Raw genomic sequence first — 17500 nt, 5'->3', positions numbered from 1 at the left:
CTGCAGCAGGAACAGTCTTTTAGCACCCAGTGTATTTATTTGTATGTTCATGTGTAGGAGTGGGTGAAGAATCACGAAAGGAAATTACATCTAATCACATCCTGTGTCTTACATAGAAGTTGTCATTGATAAAATAATATTTTTATTATAATTGTGTGTATGTGTGTGTGTGTGTGTGTGTGTTCTTTTAGTACTTTCAGTCATTGACTTTTGACCATTTTGGGGTACTACTTTTAAAAGTTTTAGTTGATCATATCTACCCCCAGAATATATTTCAGTCTGGTACCCATTTTATTGATCTTTATATATTGACTAGCAGCTAAGCCCGGTTTCACCTGGTTGGTTTGGGTGGTGTGGCTGTAAAACCTGCTCTGTGGAAGCATTCGTCTTGTTTGGGCACGCTTACATTAAAAAACAATTTTAGAATGACTTTTTTCTGTCAAAACGCTAAAAATAACTGACCAAAAAAAAAAAAAACAACCAAGATTCAACCAAATCAAAAAATATACCCAAAATACTAAGCGAACAAAGATGAACAATCCCACTTCCATTGAGCACACACGAACACACACACACACACACGTTCAAATACCTCCTCTTTTACATACAGATATATTCACACAGAGTTGAAATGCTGTTTGATTTATTTTTTCAGCGTACAATTTTCATCATCCCACTACCAAGTATGACATCATCCCTTCCTTCCTTCCTTATTCATCTATCACCCCTTCCTTTCTCATTCATAAACATGAGTATTATTATAGTAGATTATCTCGGTAACCATGGGTTAGATGATTTGACTAGAGCTGGTAAGGTTGGGGGCTGCACCAGACTCCATTGTCTGGCACCAACCACTCCACAGAGTGTACCTGGTGCTTTTTATGTGGCGCCAACACAAGTATCAATTCTGTTGTGGTGGATAGGTTTTCTTGAGTATCGCAAAGTGCCTTTGTTATCTGCTTCATAAAGCTCAGTGTCTTGAGACCGGCCTTCAACACTTCATTCCATGTTTTCCTGGGCTTCCTTCTTCCATAGGTTCCGTCTAGTTTAAGTGATTGGCACTTCTGTATGTAACTGTTCAGATTATTTTATAATGTACATGTTTTAATTTTCTTTGCAGTGGTCACTCTTTATTCTACGTTGGGAGAAAAAGCAATCGTACATGGGATCAATGAATCTGAAGTGAATGTGGTTTTCACCAGTGCTACTTTGTTACCAAAAGTGAAAGTAAGTGTAATCGTTTGCATGGCTCCTTCTATTATGATTGATTTCAAATTTTGGCAATGTGGTCAGCAGTTTTAGGGAAGGGGTTAAGTCCATTACATTGATCCCAATGTTCAACTGGTGCTTATTTTATCAACCCAAAAAGGATAAAAGGCAAGGTTAACCTTGGCAGAATTTGAATCCAAAACCTAAAGACAAATGAAATGCCACTAAACAATTCTGCCATCTCACCACCTTACACACATACATATATATATATATATATATATATATATATATATATATATATTAAAATTAATTAAAGGACATACTAAGTATGCCTACCTGCACTGGCAAAATAAATTTTGCCAGTGCAGAAACCGGTTCACGTGAGTCCAAATACTTAAATGTATTTAAGTAGATTGTCTTAACCGAATTTGCTTCCGTTTGATTTCTGTAGTTATCATCAGTGTATTTTTGGCGATTTAATAATGAGTTTTGACTGTTATTTCAAGCAGGTAGACATACTTGGTATGTCCTTTGATTAATTTTAATCCCTTGGCTGTTTAATGCTATTTTTGGCCTGCTATCGCCCATGTCATTGACTCTGTTATTATCATTCTTAAAATAATTACATTGGATAATAATAGAATTAATGACACCTTTGCAAATTAATTATATATATATATGTATATATATATATATATATATATAGGTTTCAAATTTTGGCACAAGGCCAGCAATCTCAGGGGAGTGGGTAAGTCTATATATATATATATGACTGGCTTCTTTCAGTTCCCATCTACTATATTCACTCACAAGGCTTTGATTGGCCTGAGGCTGTAGTAGAAGACACTTTCCCAAGCTACCACACAGTGGGGCTGAACCCAGAACCATGGGGTTGGGAAGCAAGCTTCATGATAATGTAAATTCTCATGTCAGGGTAGAATGCACTGTTTGAGAAAATGGCTGAACATCAGTTTTAATATATATGTTCTCACCAAAATTCAAAGGAAATAAAGTAATTAAAAAAAAAACAAAGTAATTAAAAAGTAATGAATATGAGTTATTAAGAAAACAAGCATTTATATTTTTGAAAAAAAAAAGAAAATTCCGTCAGTTTTTCTTGTTTCTTTTTCAATTAAAATTGCAACTCATTGGTGTTTACTCCCATTTTTTTAGTGAGTGGGTGGTAAGAAAGATCATGTGATGCCAACATGTGGTTTTTCTCTCATTACATATGTATACGTTTCCCTCCCATTATAAATGGTTTATTTCCTGGTTACTATGTTGACAAGAATGTCAATTGACTGCAGCCAGTAGTAAATGACTTCAGAACAACATGGGACTACATGGCATCAATAGACTGAAATTTGTGTTTAGCTCAGCGTTATGTTGGCTAGCCTGTCATGCTTGGTTCAAATCCTCTTAGAGGTTTGGAGGAAGCAGAGGTGAAACCTCACTTGTGTAAACATCTTCATTAATTAATATCCTTATTAGGTCGTAGGATATGAATTTGAAAAGAGTGGAAAACGATTCAACAGGGAACTCTGTTTTTCTGTGTATGTATGTATGTATGTATGTGTGTGTGTGTGTGTATTCCTCCCTTTCTCTTCCCCCCCTCTCTCTCTCTCTCTCTGTCTCTCTCATAGATACAGGCATGGCTGTGTTGTTAAAAACTTTGTTTTACCACCACAGTTTTGGGTTCAGTCCCACTGTGCAGTACCTTGGGTAAATATCTTAAACTGTGGTCCCAGGCTTTACAGTGCTTTGTGAGTTAATTTGGTTGATGTAAACTGCAAAAGTCTATTATGTGTGTCTATGTGAATGGGCAGAAGTGTAATCATACATACATACATACATACATACATACATACAGTAGTGCTAGTGTTGTAAACATTATTGACTGCACATACTTAATGCATGTATTTTGTTTGGTCGCTACTTTGCTGCACTACAATGCCTTCAGGTTGACTTTCAGTTCCCAGTCTTTTACTGTTGCAAGTAGACCCCGAGGAGACAGACTAAGCAGTGGGCATCTTCTTTCCAGCCTTGACAAAGGTGATGAATTTCTTTGTTGGGCAGAGGTGCTTGCAATGACTAATCCCTCTTTGTTTGCTCTGACCCTCAAAAAATCTGGTCTTGTCTCCAACACTGGTGTCCATCTCCCAGGGCTTTTGGACACACACAACCTCTCTCTCTCACACATTTCATTTGCCTTGCATTCTGTTTGTTTCTCTTCCTCTCTAAATCTCCAAATGTTTTCTATTGAATGTAGACAATAATTTTTGATGATGTAAACATTGTTTCATCTTTTTTTTTCTCTTCTATCTTTTCCAGAATGTCCTGTCTCGTGTCAGCAAAGTTAATCGACTCGTGTATATGGCTGACCAGAAAAAGATACCTTCACATGATATCTCGCCTTCTGTCAGTATAAACAGTTTGTCGGAAGTAATAGATATAGGGTCCAAGGTTTCTCCCAGTAATTATTTACTTTTATATCATTTATTGACAATATTTTGATTCATTGGTCTTCTAAATATGGTGTAAGCCTCTGTGTGGTTCCAGTGAAAGCAATATACCATTTTCTTTTGTTTTAAATATTTTTTTTTTAAACCAAAGCAATGCAAGTTAAAAAATTTTAAATACAGCCTGGTGATTAATAATATTGCCTGGTATTTCAAGATTAGGATCCCTTCAGGAATTCTTCAAAGAGTTTTTGTAGTGTGTGTTTGTGTGTTTGTGCGAAGGGCTGTTTTACATGGCAAAATATTTGTTATAATATCATGTTGTTTTCTATTTATTTTTTTTTTGTTTTGTTTTCTTACTCTCTCATTTGTCTTTTATAGATGATTCCAAGCCTTTGAAACCTCAAAAGAATGACATTGCTGTGATGATGTATACAAGTGGCTCAACAGGGAGACCAAAAGGTTACTTGCAGATTCTATTCCTTTCTCTATCCTCTTGTCCTCTATAGAATTGTTATCACTATCTCCTCCTCATTTGCTTTGAACCAATGAGGCAACCTTTACATCTTCGCTTGATTTGCATGAAATAGCAGCTAAATTTCTGAAATCATACCCAGCTCCCCTGAAAAGAAAAAAGGCAGGGTGTGTTACGTTAGTTAGTATTGTCCTAGATATACTATGTGGAAGCGCAATGGCCCAGTGGTTAGGGCAGTGGACTCATGGTCATAGGATCGCAGTTTCGATTCCCAGACCGGGTGTTGTGAGTGTTTATTGAGCGAAAACACCTAAAGCTCCACGAGGCTCCGGCAGGGGATGGTGGCGAGCCCTGCTGTACTCTTCCACCACAACTTTCTCTCACTCTTACTTCCTGTTTCTGTTGTACCTGTAATTCAAAAAATTATGTTGCAAACTATTTAAGTTTATCCTTCTAAAAATTTATCAAAGAAAGCATAAATACTACACACACGTGTGTGTGTGTTGTTTATATGTTTGTCTGTCTTTATATTGGGACCACTTGAAAAACAGTGCACTGTATTTATGTCCTGTATCACTAAAATTAAGTGCTGGGATTGATCTGATTGTTAAAAAAACCCTCTGAGGTGGGGGCCACTGCATAGCTATAGTCTAATGACAGAAAGAAGTGTAACAGCAAAAACATAATAGGTAAACAAATCCACAGGTACATACAGGTGTATACAGGTTTCTTTGTTTTGTTTTTGTTTTTATCTAACAATTTTTTCCTGTTTTCCAGGTGTTTTAATTAGTCATGCTAATTTAATGGCAGGAATGTCGGGTCAGTGTTCTAGAATACCAAATTTAGGGTAAGTAACCTTGCTTCCTTTCTTTATCTCCTCTTTGCCACTGAATGAGTTACACAAACTTTTTCTTCCATGCTAACACAGTTTGGACACACAAATTCTGAATATCTGCTTGAACTATTGGACCACTAGGTAATTAACTACTCTTAGCCTTCTAAATAGCGTTATTTAATGAAGGGCTCACTACAAGGTTGTTTCACTTGCTAGAACTAGCAAGGAAATCTCACTCAGATCACATCCTACCATCTTTTAAAAGAAATAAAAGGGATATTTGGTAATATAAGCCATGGTACTGTGTTTCCAAAAGAAACAATGAAGGGAGATGGTTATGGCTGGAAGGTCTTTGACTGTACATCTGTTTAGCGAGGGTTGACTTAGGGCTAACCTGTCACTATGAGGTGATGGCAGGTTTATTTATTTATTTATTTGGTTAATAGTAAGTAGTTGTGTTGCTCCTCTACCCATTCTGCTTTCACTCATACTTCACCTCTTTCTGCTCCTTATCCTCAGAGCATAAAGTTCCCTTTCTCCTCACTCAGGGTTCATAGTCATGCAATCTTCATGGCAATCTCAATAGTGCTGGTGGCATGTAAAAAGCCACCCAGTACGGATTGTAAAGTGGTTGACATTGGGAAAGGCATCCAGTCCTTGGGCCCATCGGACCCTGTCAAACCATCCAACCCATGCCAGCATGGAATAAGGACGTTAAATGATGAAGATGATGACGATAATGATACAAATTGCGTATTATGCATTTGCTTTAAGGTATCATCATCATCGTTGTTTTAACATTCACTCTTCAAGTTTATTGAGGCTGATTTTTTTTTATGGCCAGATCCACTTCCTGTTGCCAGCCCTCACCTGTTTCCAAACATGGTAATATTTCCTCATGATTGGACATATTTTTGAAGAATGTTTGGAAATGAATGGCACTGCTTGTATGACAGTGACACTCATTTACAACTATCACTCAATGTCAAATAGACAGTAACCTACACCCACTCACACTCTGACAGCCACTCACTACTAGAAGGAGTCTTCTAGTAAGTGACTTAATCTGGGATCTCATGTTGAAGCTGAATCAGTCACATTATGGATGTGCCATTTTAGGCATCTTTAAAAAAACACAGCAAAATCTGTTAAATTCAGTTTTGATTCATTTCTGAAGGTTTCAAAATTTTGGCCTTGAGCTGTATCGGTGTGAAGGTGCACGGCCTCATGGTTAGGGTGTCATACTCGCTACCGCAAGATTGTGCTTTCGTTTTCCAATTCCTGAACCAGGCGCTGCATTGTATTCTTCAGCAAAATGGCTCATTTCACAATGCTCCAGTTCACTCGGCTGTAAATAAGTGACCCTGTGATGGACTGGTGTCCCATTCAGGGGCTGTGTTGCGATCTCGGTCACTTACATGCCGTGGAAACTGGGTAACTGACCACACTGGTCTCAGGACTCCGGACAGCATTTATTTACTTCCTGTATCAGTAACCGTGTTGCAGCTGCAGAATGAAACTTTTGATGCTTTCAGTATTAAATGAATTATCTGTTGTATTTGTTAAAGTGAGGTATGTACTGCTGTTTGTTGCCACATATTCAAAATGACCTGTCTGTGTTTTCCAGGCCTCATGACACATATATAGGATATTTGCCTTTGGCACATGTTTTGGAGTTTACTGCTGGTAAGTACTGTGGTTTCAACTTTCTCAATTACAATGTCAGTATGAGGGGGTGTTGAAAAGTTCTTAAGGATGGGTGAAAGAAATACAGGAAGATCGGTTCGGTTAATTATGATTTTATTCAACATATTCCCCTCTCAGATTCACACACTTATTACAGTGGTCTCTCAGTTTTTCTGATGCGTTCACTGCATCTTGTAGCAGAAACAGCTGTAAGCTAATGAAGTTCATTTATTCCTTTGTCATCTCTCTTTCGTATATATATATATATATATATATATATATATATATATATATATATATATATATATATGTATATATATATAAATAAATTCAAATTACAATAAACGTAAACAAACGAACGAAGTTTGCTTTTAGAAGCGTTGAGATGTCTTTTAGAAAGTTAAAGAAGTGATTTTAAATTCTCAATCGCAGGATAATGCTAATAATATAGCCTGAACAGGATAAACTAGCCCTATTTTGCAGAAAAAAGTGTAGGTGGTCAGCTGTGGGACTCGAACTCACATCTCCGTGATTATGCGTCACAATGCTTTGACTGATTAAGCTAAACTCCCCCACTACAGATTCCTCTGCAAATTTAAGAAACACACAGGGATTGAGGTGTAGCAAGAAAATTAGCTTCAAGCAATCTGTAGTAAATATAAAAAATCAACTTTCAGAGACAATAGGACAATTGTGGTTTATTGAGATGGGAGGTTCTTGATTTTTTTTCATATCGAAGTACGATAAACTGAAAAAGGTTCTTTTTATATTACACAGTATAATCAAGATATCCTTGGCCTGATTTAAAAAAAAAAAATGTTATGAAATCTTTTATCAGGATGTCACTAACCTCTTTTGGGAAGAAGCTTTTTTGTACATTTATATATATATATATATATTGCTTTGCTTAATCAAGTTGAAGAATTCATGAGATTTATGTATTTTCTCTCAACAGAATTATCTTGTTTGGCACATGGCACCTGCATTGGTTACTCCTCAGCTTTGACATTGACAGACAAGGTAAAAACATTTTTTTTGGACTTGGAATCTTCTTAAAATTTTTGGAAATAATATACAAGATAAAACATACATAGAAACAAATAACACATGTCTGCATGTGCATATTTATGGCTCTGTGGTTGGACCTTTGCCTAGGAATCATAGGCAAAGAGAATGGATTTATTCACCAAGAATATAGTTTTGTTTACATTTATACATCAGTTATTAGATGATAAATTCTTAATGCTTGTTTCAAATTAGTGATTAATACAGTATTTAACATTATTTTTTTTTCCTTTCTACAGTCAAGTAAAATCAAGCGAGGTTGCCAAGGTGATGCTAGTAAACTGAAGCCAACGTTAATGGCAGCTGTACCAGTAAGTTTGATGTGTTTGTCTTACCTTTCCAGTCTATTCTTGTAAATTGTTCCTTCCATACCATTCCCATCACCTTTTTTTTAATTCATTACAGCAAGGAATAATGAAACCATATGCTAGACATGCATTACACACACACACACACACTTAGTCAAATCAGCAACTTCCTAAAATGAATCCTCCGCTATCTTATCCGGTTGTAGGAGTGCTGTTGCAAATTTCTTCTTGTGTCCCAAGGGTGTCATGCTGCTTCAGTCATGCAGATTTCCATGATTCCCTGTCGTCACCCAGTTCCATGATTGAAAGCTTGAGTCATAGTGAATCTTTCATTATCTAATTACACAACTATGGACACCACCCCTATGGATACATTGTAGTTACTTTTTAATAAAGATTCTGATTGTTGATCTTCTAGGATTCCTCCACTTGTTATCAATGTAAGAAGTTGAGCTCTTCTGCTGCCTCTTCACAATCTGCCATACTGCAGTCCCATGACTTCACCATATCCCTGGCAGTGTGGCTGAACAGGTGCTATGCCTTGCCAAAGAACAACATGTAATTATGCAGGGCACAATTGTCACTCTGAGAGGTAATTTCAAAATATCCACATACCCAGGTGAACCAACTAGACATTATATTTCCATGAGGCATGATGCAGTGACCAGAATGATCTGGAACAGAATAAGAAAAAAGAAAACACAGGTGAAGTTGACTATATTGAAACTGATGGGTCAAAAGAATATTGATGGAGCATAAAAATTAAAACAACTACCAAGTTAAAACACAACTGGCCAGATATCATTGTGTAGAACCACAAGGAAAATATATGTTCTGTTATGGAAATCAGCTGCCCTCTGGATTCAAATGTGGTTAACAAACTACAATAGAAAGAGGACATCTAGGGACCACTGATAATGAGTCTGCAAATCTAGCACCCAAGATACACTTTCAACTTCATACCTCTTATTACTGGAGCAACAGGATACATACCTGTCTAGAGCAAAGTATGGCTGAACTTCAGATCTTGGGGAGAGAGTGCATGTCCTTAATTGATATGCTACAAATGAATACAATATATGGGATTATAAAAATCTGCTAGACTTTCTTAAGATTTAAAGGATGATGAGCAAAATAAGATGCTTTCCTTCACAACCTTGCTATCAAATAGGTGACTGGTCAAAATTTACCATAAATTAAAAAGAGAAAGAGAACATACATAGATACACACACACATACATATTGATAGTTTATACAATATAAATTAAAAAGGATTTGGATATCTATTGTTTGATGTATTCCAATGAGCAACTAATCTGACTTGCATTTCTCAATTATTTTTCAGTTGATTATGGACCGGCTATATAAAAGTGTCTGGGATAATATCAATTCTCAGGGGAAATTGACAAAGGCCATATTTGAATTTGCTTATACTTACAAAAGACACAGCATAGATAATGGCTATGATACCCTGATATTCAATAGGTAATCCTGTCTTCTTTGATCTTGTTTAGCTTTCCAGTTCTTTCTTCTTGAATTTCCAGTTCTTGAATTTAACAAAATTAGCTCTTCTCATTTTTTTTTTTTTATTTAATTTTATGAATTTACCAGGCGTCCTTAGATCATGGGTCTGCATAATCAATTCTGTTCTGACCTGAGGCTAAACAACAAAAACAACCTCTCCTTGTGTTTGCTGTTCTTTTTTATTTTTCTATATTGGAGCGAAAGAGTTAAGTACTTTAGATATGAAGACAACACAGTATGAAACATTTGGAAGTGTAGTTAGAGCCTCGTACAAAACATTCTGCAGTATTTGTTTTGTATCTGTAGGTTCTGAGTTCACATTCTATTGAGTCCAAGATTGACTTTCATCCTCCTGGGGTCTATAAAATATAAGGCTAGTCAAGTACTTCCTTTGGTTTAACTGACTGTCAATATTTTACTTTTACTATCTAATATCTGCCAGTCAAGTCAACAAAGGTGTCTCTCTCTACTTAGCCTCTCAGCCTGCTAGAAACAGCAGCTAAAATCTGACTTGAATTGCAAGTTGCCGAAATGCTGAGCAGTATTTTGCCCATTGCTACGTCTGAGTTCAAATTCTACTGAGGTTGACTTTACCTTTCCTCCTTTAGGGGTTGATAAAATAAGTACCAGTTGAACACTGGGGGTTGATATAATTGACTCATCCCCCAAAATTGCTGCCCTTGTGGCAAAATTTGAAACCATTACTATTATTATCATTATTATTATTATTATTATTGTTATTATTATTATTATTATTATTATTGTTATTATTATTATTATTATTATTGTTATTATTATTATTATTATTATTATTATTATTATTATTATTATTATTATTATTATTAGAGCTGACAGAATTGTTATCATGCTAGGTAAAATGCTTAGTGGTATTTTGACTGTTTTATGTTCTGAGTTGAAATTTCTCTGAGGTCGACTTTGCCTTTCATTCTTTCGGGGGTCAACAAAAAAAGTACCAGTTGAACAATGGGGTTGATGTAATCGACTATCCCCCTCCCCCAAATTTCAGGCCTTGTGCCTTTAGTAGAAAGGATTTTTATTATCATTAAGGCGGTGAGAAGGCAGAAAAGTGAGCAGGCCGGATGAAATGCTGGGCAGTATTTCATTTGTTGCTGTGCTCTGAGTTCAAATTCTGCCAAGGTTGACTTTGTCTTTCATCTTTTCGGGGTTGATGAGTACCAGTTGAACACTGGGGTCCACGTAATCATCTCATTCCCTCCCCCAAAATTGCTGCCTTGTGGAAAAATTTAAAACCATTATTATTATTATTATTATTATTATTATTATTATCATTGTTGCATTTCTGATTTATAGGATTTTCTTCAAAAAAGTGCAAGCAATTCTAGGCGGTAATGTGCGTTTGATGCTGAGTGGTGGTGCTCCATTGTCTGAAGCTACACAGAAGTTTATGAATATTTGTTTTTGTTGCCCTGTTGGTCAAGGTTATGGCCTTACTGAGACCTGTGGCGCTGGGACTATCACTGAAGGTAAGCAAAAAAAAAAACCAAAAAAAAAATCAATTGTGAAATTAAAATTAAAATCCTCATGAAAAGACGAACTAAACCATAGCATTGCTCTTAACGCTGTGCAGTGTTGCGTTTTACTGCATGTTACTTAGATTTTTGTTAGTTTCACTTTAAGGCATAACCATTTATTATCTTCTGCTGGTTAGTGAAATGTATATTTATTAATATCATCATAATCATCGTCATCATCGTCGTCATTAAATGCCCCTTTCCCATGGGAAATGGATGTTAAATGACAATGATGATGATGTTGATGTGTGATCAACTTGGTTTGCAAAATTATGAATGAAAAGAAATGAATGAAATAAAAGAGCGTTATGGAGTAAATTGACACGAGTAGAAGGACGAGGATAGTGCAGTGAGAGGAGGGAGTAAAGTGTAAAGTTGGAGCCTACTTGAACTAACCCGGATCCTATTACAACTCTCTTTAACCTTTACTCTCCCCCTCCCACTGCACACAGTGAAGTGGTGGAAGCTACGTCAAATGGGACAGGCGTTTTGTTTTTTGCTAATTATTTCAGTCTCTGGACTGCAGCCATCTTGGGGTGTTGTTTTGAAAAGCTTTGGTCAGTCAAATTGACCTCGTTACATTACTGTTGCTTCTTTATTAAACCCTGGCAATTATTTTACTGAACTTCTTTGTTTCTGGGGGATTTTAATGAATCAACACTCATGAAAGACAAATAGAAGCGCATGCACGCACACACACACACACACACACATTTGTATTTTACATTAATATTGAGCAGAAGCAACAGAGTGACTCAAGGGCTGAGAATTTCGTGTGTTACCACTTATCAAACATCTGTTTTTCCTGTTTGCATCACCAAACTTTTAGATATGTATATATATATATATATATATATATATATACTCTTTTATTCTTTTACTTGTTTCAGTCATTTGACTGTGGTCATGCTGGAGCACCGCCTTTAGTCGAGCAAATCAACCCTAGAACTTATTCTTTGGATGCCTAGTTCTTATTCTATCGGTCTCTTTTGCCAAACCGCTAAGTTACGGGGACATAAACACACCAGCATCGGTTGTCAAGCGATGTTGGGGGGGGGGGGACAAACATATATATACACGATGGGCTTCTTTCAGTTTCCGTCTACCAAATCCACTCACAAAGCTTTGGTCGGCCCGAGGCTATAGTAGAAGACTCTTGCCCAAAATGACATGGAACCATGTGGTTGGTAAGTAAGCTACTTACCACACAGCCACTCCTGTGCAAACCCAGTGTATATTTTTATGAGCTACTAATAGTTTCACGTGATGAAAACAACTCAAACAGCATCTTATAACACGTCTGGTGCCTTCACACAGTCCTGAGTCTGAGAACTGTGTGAAGGCACCAGACATGTTGTAAAATGCTGAGTTTTTTTCACTGCAGGAAACTATTAAAAGCTCAAAAAAAAACAGATACTGTATTTATTAAATATTTCTCTCATCAGATGGGGTACTTTTTTTGTTGATCTTATCACCACAGAACAGTACACTATATATTTATGTGTATATATATATATATTCACAGCACATACCCACTGTATGTATTCTGCTTCTTTACTGCCTTGCTGTGTTATAGCACTTTGGGGATGACTCCGTCATTTGGCTAGACACGCATATGTCTACTTCATATGTGTGTGTGTGTTTTAATAAAGCCTGAATAGTGTAATAAAGCAGAAACAATTGCAGCTATTAACACAGTGAAGCTTGTGGTAAGTGCAGTATTTGTCTCTGCATCCTGTTGCGAGACTCCAGCTTTGCGATATTGGTTGTTTGAAGGAGAATTGAGTTGTGCCTTCACTCTGGCCTGGAGTGGTAGTATCTGTCAGGTGCCAGCACACAGATCTTGGAGGAAGGTTGGCTCTGTAGACATGTAACACCAGCCCATCAGTGTGTGTGAATATATTTTAGTTGTTGCATAAACCAAGCCATCTGCTTAAGTTTTAAATAGGTCCTTGTGTCTCAAGTATAAGCTTGGGAGAGCAGGAGAATAGCAAAGTTAATTGTAAATAAACCAGCAGAAGGCAATAGGAATAAAGTGAAATGTGAGGAAAACTGATGGTGATCTATCAAGTTTTGTTAGTAATTATCTCCCTTGCTCAATGTGATTTAATTATCTTTCTTTACATCTGGAAAATGTAATCTTAGAACGCCAGAGAAAACGACAGCATGGTCATGGATGAAACGCCTTTGATCATCTGTCTGCTTGGAAGTAAAAATTAACTCTTTTTTGTATTTTCTAATATTTTTTATTTTGGAGAAGTCTGATCATTACCGGCCTGTCTATCTGTCATTCTCATTTAAATGTGTGCATGCGTGCTGTTATTTTGAAGTTCTAGTCATGTAACTTTGATCAGAATGACAGCAGATAAAGGCTACATGACCACATAGTCAAAACTCCAAAGCAACTGTCAACCTTTTCCTTGTATGTGTGACAAGTATGTGTTACTTTACTCACAAGTATTGAGAACCAAGCACATATACATGCATACACGTGCATACACACACTGTAAAGCAGATACTGGAATTCAATGTATTCTTCTAGTTCAAAAGGATTCTGTCAAAGAAGCCAACCTACGCATGGAAGATTGAATGATGATGATGATAATATAAGTATGTCTGTATATTTGTGTGTATTAATATAAATACATGTGTATGTATGTATAATTTCAGTTACTGATTTAAGTGTCGGTTCTGTTGGTGCTCCATTGACATGCTGTGAGATAAAACTGCGGGATTGGCCAGAAGGTAAGTACAAGTTTTCATTTCTGACTGTGTTGCATACTGCATACATACACACATACACACACACAGAGACAGACATCAATTCAGTTACATACACAGACATGCATGCACATACACACAAACACACGCACAACCAATTTTATTATTATTGATTCGGCATGTTTACTTTATTATTGAAATGAATAGTCAGACAGGTTTGTCAGCTCATCACGGACATCACGTGTCATGTTGGTTATATGACCCTTCCAAGATACGTGTGTGCACATTTGTGTGTCTTGTGCTTGGTTACATTTATACTTGCTTGTTCAAAAGTTATGACATTCAAAGGACGTTGTTTTCACTCTGTCCACTTCATGCTTTCAAACCCATGTAGAATAAGAGATTCTTTGCTTGAAAATCAAGTAAAGATTAGCATCAGTGGCGTATTCATTTAACTCTTGCTAGCATGGGAAAGCAAATGTAGAATGATTATAGACATGGAATGAGGTACTGAAGGTCAATCTCAACATGCTGAGCCTTACAATGGAAATGACAGAAGACTGAGTACAGCACATTGCTGTACTCATGATGACTTGCTCACCATGACAGAATTTATGTTCTAAAACCAGGGTGCCATATAAAAAGCTTTGGTGTGGTATAAAAAGCACCCAGTACAATCTATAAAGTGGCTGGCAGTAGGAAGGGCATCCAGCTGTAAAAAACAAAGCCAATAAAAACTATAGAACCTGGTAAAGCTCCTGGTCTTGCCAGTTCCTGTCAAGCTGTCCAACCCATGCCAGCATGGAAAACAAATATTAAATGTTGATGTTGATGATGATGATGATGAAAATTGCTTAAATGTAATAATGCAAATATTATACATTGTTTTACTTTATTTCATTCCATTTCCTTGGAATATTTGAAGGCAGTGCTCCAGCATGGCCAGTCAAATGACTGAAACAAATAAAAGAATAAGACCCGATTCCTTTGTTTCTTCTGACTAACCTTATTGTTATTACCAATATATCTATATTTATATATTTCAAAAATCTATCAAAAGCACAGCAAACAGAAAATCTGTAGCTTATTCCTCATCAGTCAACATCCAAAACATCATCACAATTTCATGCCTTTAACGTTGATACATCTCTATATATATATTTACATGTGCTTGTGTCTTTGTGTTTATCATTATCTAGGTGGATATCTAGCGAGTGACAAACCTAATCCACGTGGTGAGATCCTTGTTGGTGGAGGTAACATAGCTCAAGGCTACTATAAATATGAAGAGAAGACAAAGGAAGATTTCATCACTATAAACGGTGTGAATTATTTCTGCACTGGAGATATTGGAGAGTTCAAACCTGATGGATCTCTTAAAGTTATTGGTAAGCAACCTTCTATGAGAAACTTTATTTGATAAATGTAAATGTATAATTATTAAACCGTTGGTCAAAATACCTTACACTATTTAGTCAGGGCCCTTTTAGTTCTGAGTTCAAATCCTCTGTCAGCTGTGTCTTTCATCCTTTCGGTGGGGTCAGTAAAGTAAAGTACCAGTTATGTACTGGGGTTGATTTAATTATTACCATTCCTCTAAATTTCTAACCTTGTGCCAGTATTAGAAATTATTATTGGAAGAATCGTTAGAGCACTAGCTGTGAGCTGGCAGAAACGTTAGCACACCGGAAAATAGTGTAGTGGTTATATATAGTCAGTACCAGGTGTTGATGTGGCTGTGTGTATATTATTACAAGAGTACATATAGAGATGAAGAATAAATTCAAGAACTATATATTTACTACATAAAAATATATTTTATTTACTGGTCAATAATGATACATATTCAAAATGTAGAATCTAGTTGAATGAAGCAATCTATGGAAGAAAGTTCAGAGATAGGAAATATAGAAATAACAACTAAGTGGTAGCTTTCAGTCATGTGGTGTAGAGAAATAGACAGACATAGCAATGACGTGGATGGCTCTAAGTCTAATCGATTAAGAAGCAAAGAGCTGGGTTAGCAAGCTGTTTTTACTAATGGAACGCTAGACATTCTAGAAATTTCCAAGAGAAACGCAAAGCTTCTTGAATAATTAAGAATCACGTCTCATGACACAGATGCTTTGAGAAACTTAGTAAAGGGAGGTTACTCTATATTCTTTCTTGCAAGGGAGATCATTCAACTATTTAGCTACAGAGACCACTACAGTAGCAAGCCAATAGAATCATTAACACACTGGACAAAATGCTTAGTGGTCAGCTTTGACTTTCATCCTTTTGGGGTGAAGCACTGGGGCTGGTGTAATCTTCAATAACCCCCACTCCCTCAAAATTTCAGGCCTTGTGCCTATAGTTGAAAGGATTGTTAGGCTGGTGTTTGAAACATAAATCAACATGGAGTTTTGATGGTGGGTTTTAATTTGAATCGGTTTAAAACCAGAAGAATGGTCACGGGTAGGTTGGTATCAAGAGGATTAGTTAGTTTGAGAACATTGGTGCTGACAAGTATTTCTGGAAGATATATCTGTTTGAATATTTTTTTGTCAGGGACTTGAGGTAAATAAACAGTGTGTGTGTGCGTGTGTGTGTGTGTGTGTGTGTGTGTGTGTAAGAGAGAGAGAGAGAGAGATGGGAAGATGTATAATAGATGCATTGATTGGATTTGATAGTAATGTGAAAAGATTGCATTGATTTTTTTTTTCTGAAAATCCATTGTTGAAAATGCATATTTTCTTGCCTTTTTAATGTTTCAGACCGCAAGAAAGATCTTGTTAAATTGCAAGCTGGAGAATATGTTTCTCTGAGCAAAGTTGAAACCATTCTAAAGATGTCGTCTCTTGTGGATCAGATATGTGTGTATGCCAATAGTTTCCATAACTTCATTGTGTGCCTAATAGTACCGAATCAGAAAAACCTTTGTAAAGTTGCCAGTGAAATAGGTCTTAATGGTATGAACTTTAAGGACCTCTGTAAAGAACCTAAATTGTTGAAAGAAGTACAGAAGATAATTCATGATTTTGGCATCAAGTGTAAGTAACTGAACCTAAACTTATTTTTTTTCTTCATGGCTGTTTGTTGACATATGTTTCCGCTTTGTAAGGGTAATTTACCCAGTATTTCTGTGTTTGAAAAAATATCTTATTCACATCGTATATAAGTATGTTTTTTTTTTTTCTAGCATCTCTTGAACGTTGTGAAATTCCAACCAAGATTTGTCTTTGTCCCGATTCCTGGATGCCTGACTCAGGGCTTGTTACCGATGCATTCAAGTTAAAACGTAAAAACCTTGAGGAGAAATTCCAGACTGAAATAAATGCCATGTATGGTTCTTCATGAGTCCCTTCATAAATACTGAAAAAAAAAAAAAAATTAAAACCTTCAAAATGCGAAACGAAGCAAAAAAAAAATTAATAAAATAAAATAAAAACCCAAAAACAAAGGTAAAAAGCCAATAACAAAACCAAGCTAACAGTGATTTTATTCAAATTAGTGCTCCATTTTCAGTTCAGACTTCAAGTGGCCAAAATTTAAAAGAAGAAAAAAAAAATTGTGCAGTTTTGTATGAAAAAAAAAAAAGCCTCCTCCAAGCTTAGCCTTGTCTTCTATAATCAATAATACAATTTATTAAAAGGGTGTGTGGGTGGGGAAGGGAGGGTTAG

General features: G+C 36.2%; 1 protein-coding gene across 1 annotated transcript in view; it reads left to right on the top strand.

The window, feature by feature from the left end:
• LOC106879061 (long-chain-fatty-acid--CoA ligase 4) overlaps positions 1 to 17500 on the top strand; it is a 35722-nt gene that overhangs the window by 16218 nt on the left and 2004 nt on the right. Inside the window, exons 5-17 of the mRNA XM_089366426.1 lie at positions 1121 to 1227; positions 3544 to 3685; positions 4053 to 4133; positions 4924 to 4993; positions 6609 to 6667; positions 7623 to 7687; positions 7972 to 8043; positions 9386 to 9525; positions 10897 to 11069; positions 13788 to 13862; positions 15038 to 15226; positions 16595 to 16870; positions 17020 to 17500. The exon at positions 17020 to 17500 is cut by the window's right edge and continues 2004 nt beyond it. Of these exons, the coding sequence (XP_089222552.1) occupies positions 1121 to 1227; positions 3544 to 3685; positions 4053 to 4133; positions 4924 to 4993; positions 6609 to 6667; positions 7623 to 7687; positions 7972 to 8043; positions 9386 to 9525; positions 10897 to 11069; positions 13788 to 13862; positions 15038 to 15226; positions 16595 to 16870; positions 17020 to 17177 (1607 nt within the window). The 3' untranslated portion in view covers positions 17178 to 17500. The remainder of the gene's footprint in view (positions 1 to 1120; positions 1228 to 3543; positions 3686 to 4052; positions 4134 to 4923; positions 4994 to 6608; positions 6668 to 7622; positions 7688 to 7971; positions 8044 to 9385; positions 9526 to 10896; positions 11070 to 13787; positions 13863 to 15037; positions 15227 to 16594; positions 16871 to 17019) is intronic.

The sequence above is a fragment of the Octopus bimaculoides genome, chromosome 19 (genome assembly GCF_046866305.1).
Source record: "Octopus bimaculoides isolate indiv1 chromosome 19, ASM4686630v1, whole genome shotgun sequence".
NCBI lineage: Eukaryota > Metazoa > Mollusca > Cephalopoda > Octopoda > Octopodidae > Octopus > Octopus bimaculoides.
This window is presented reverse-complemented; position numbering and strand designations above follow the sequence as displayed.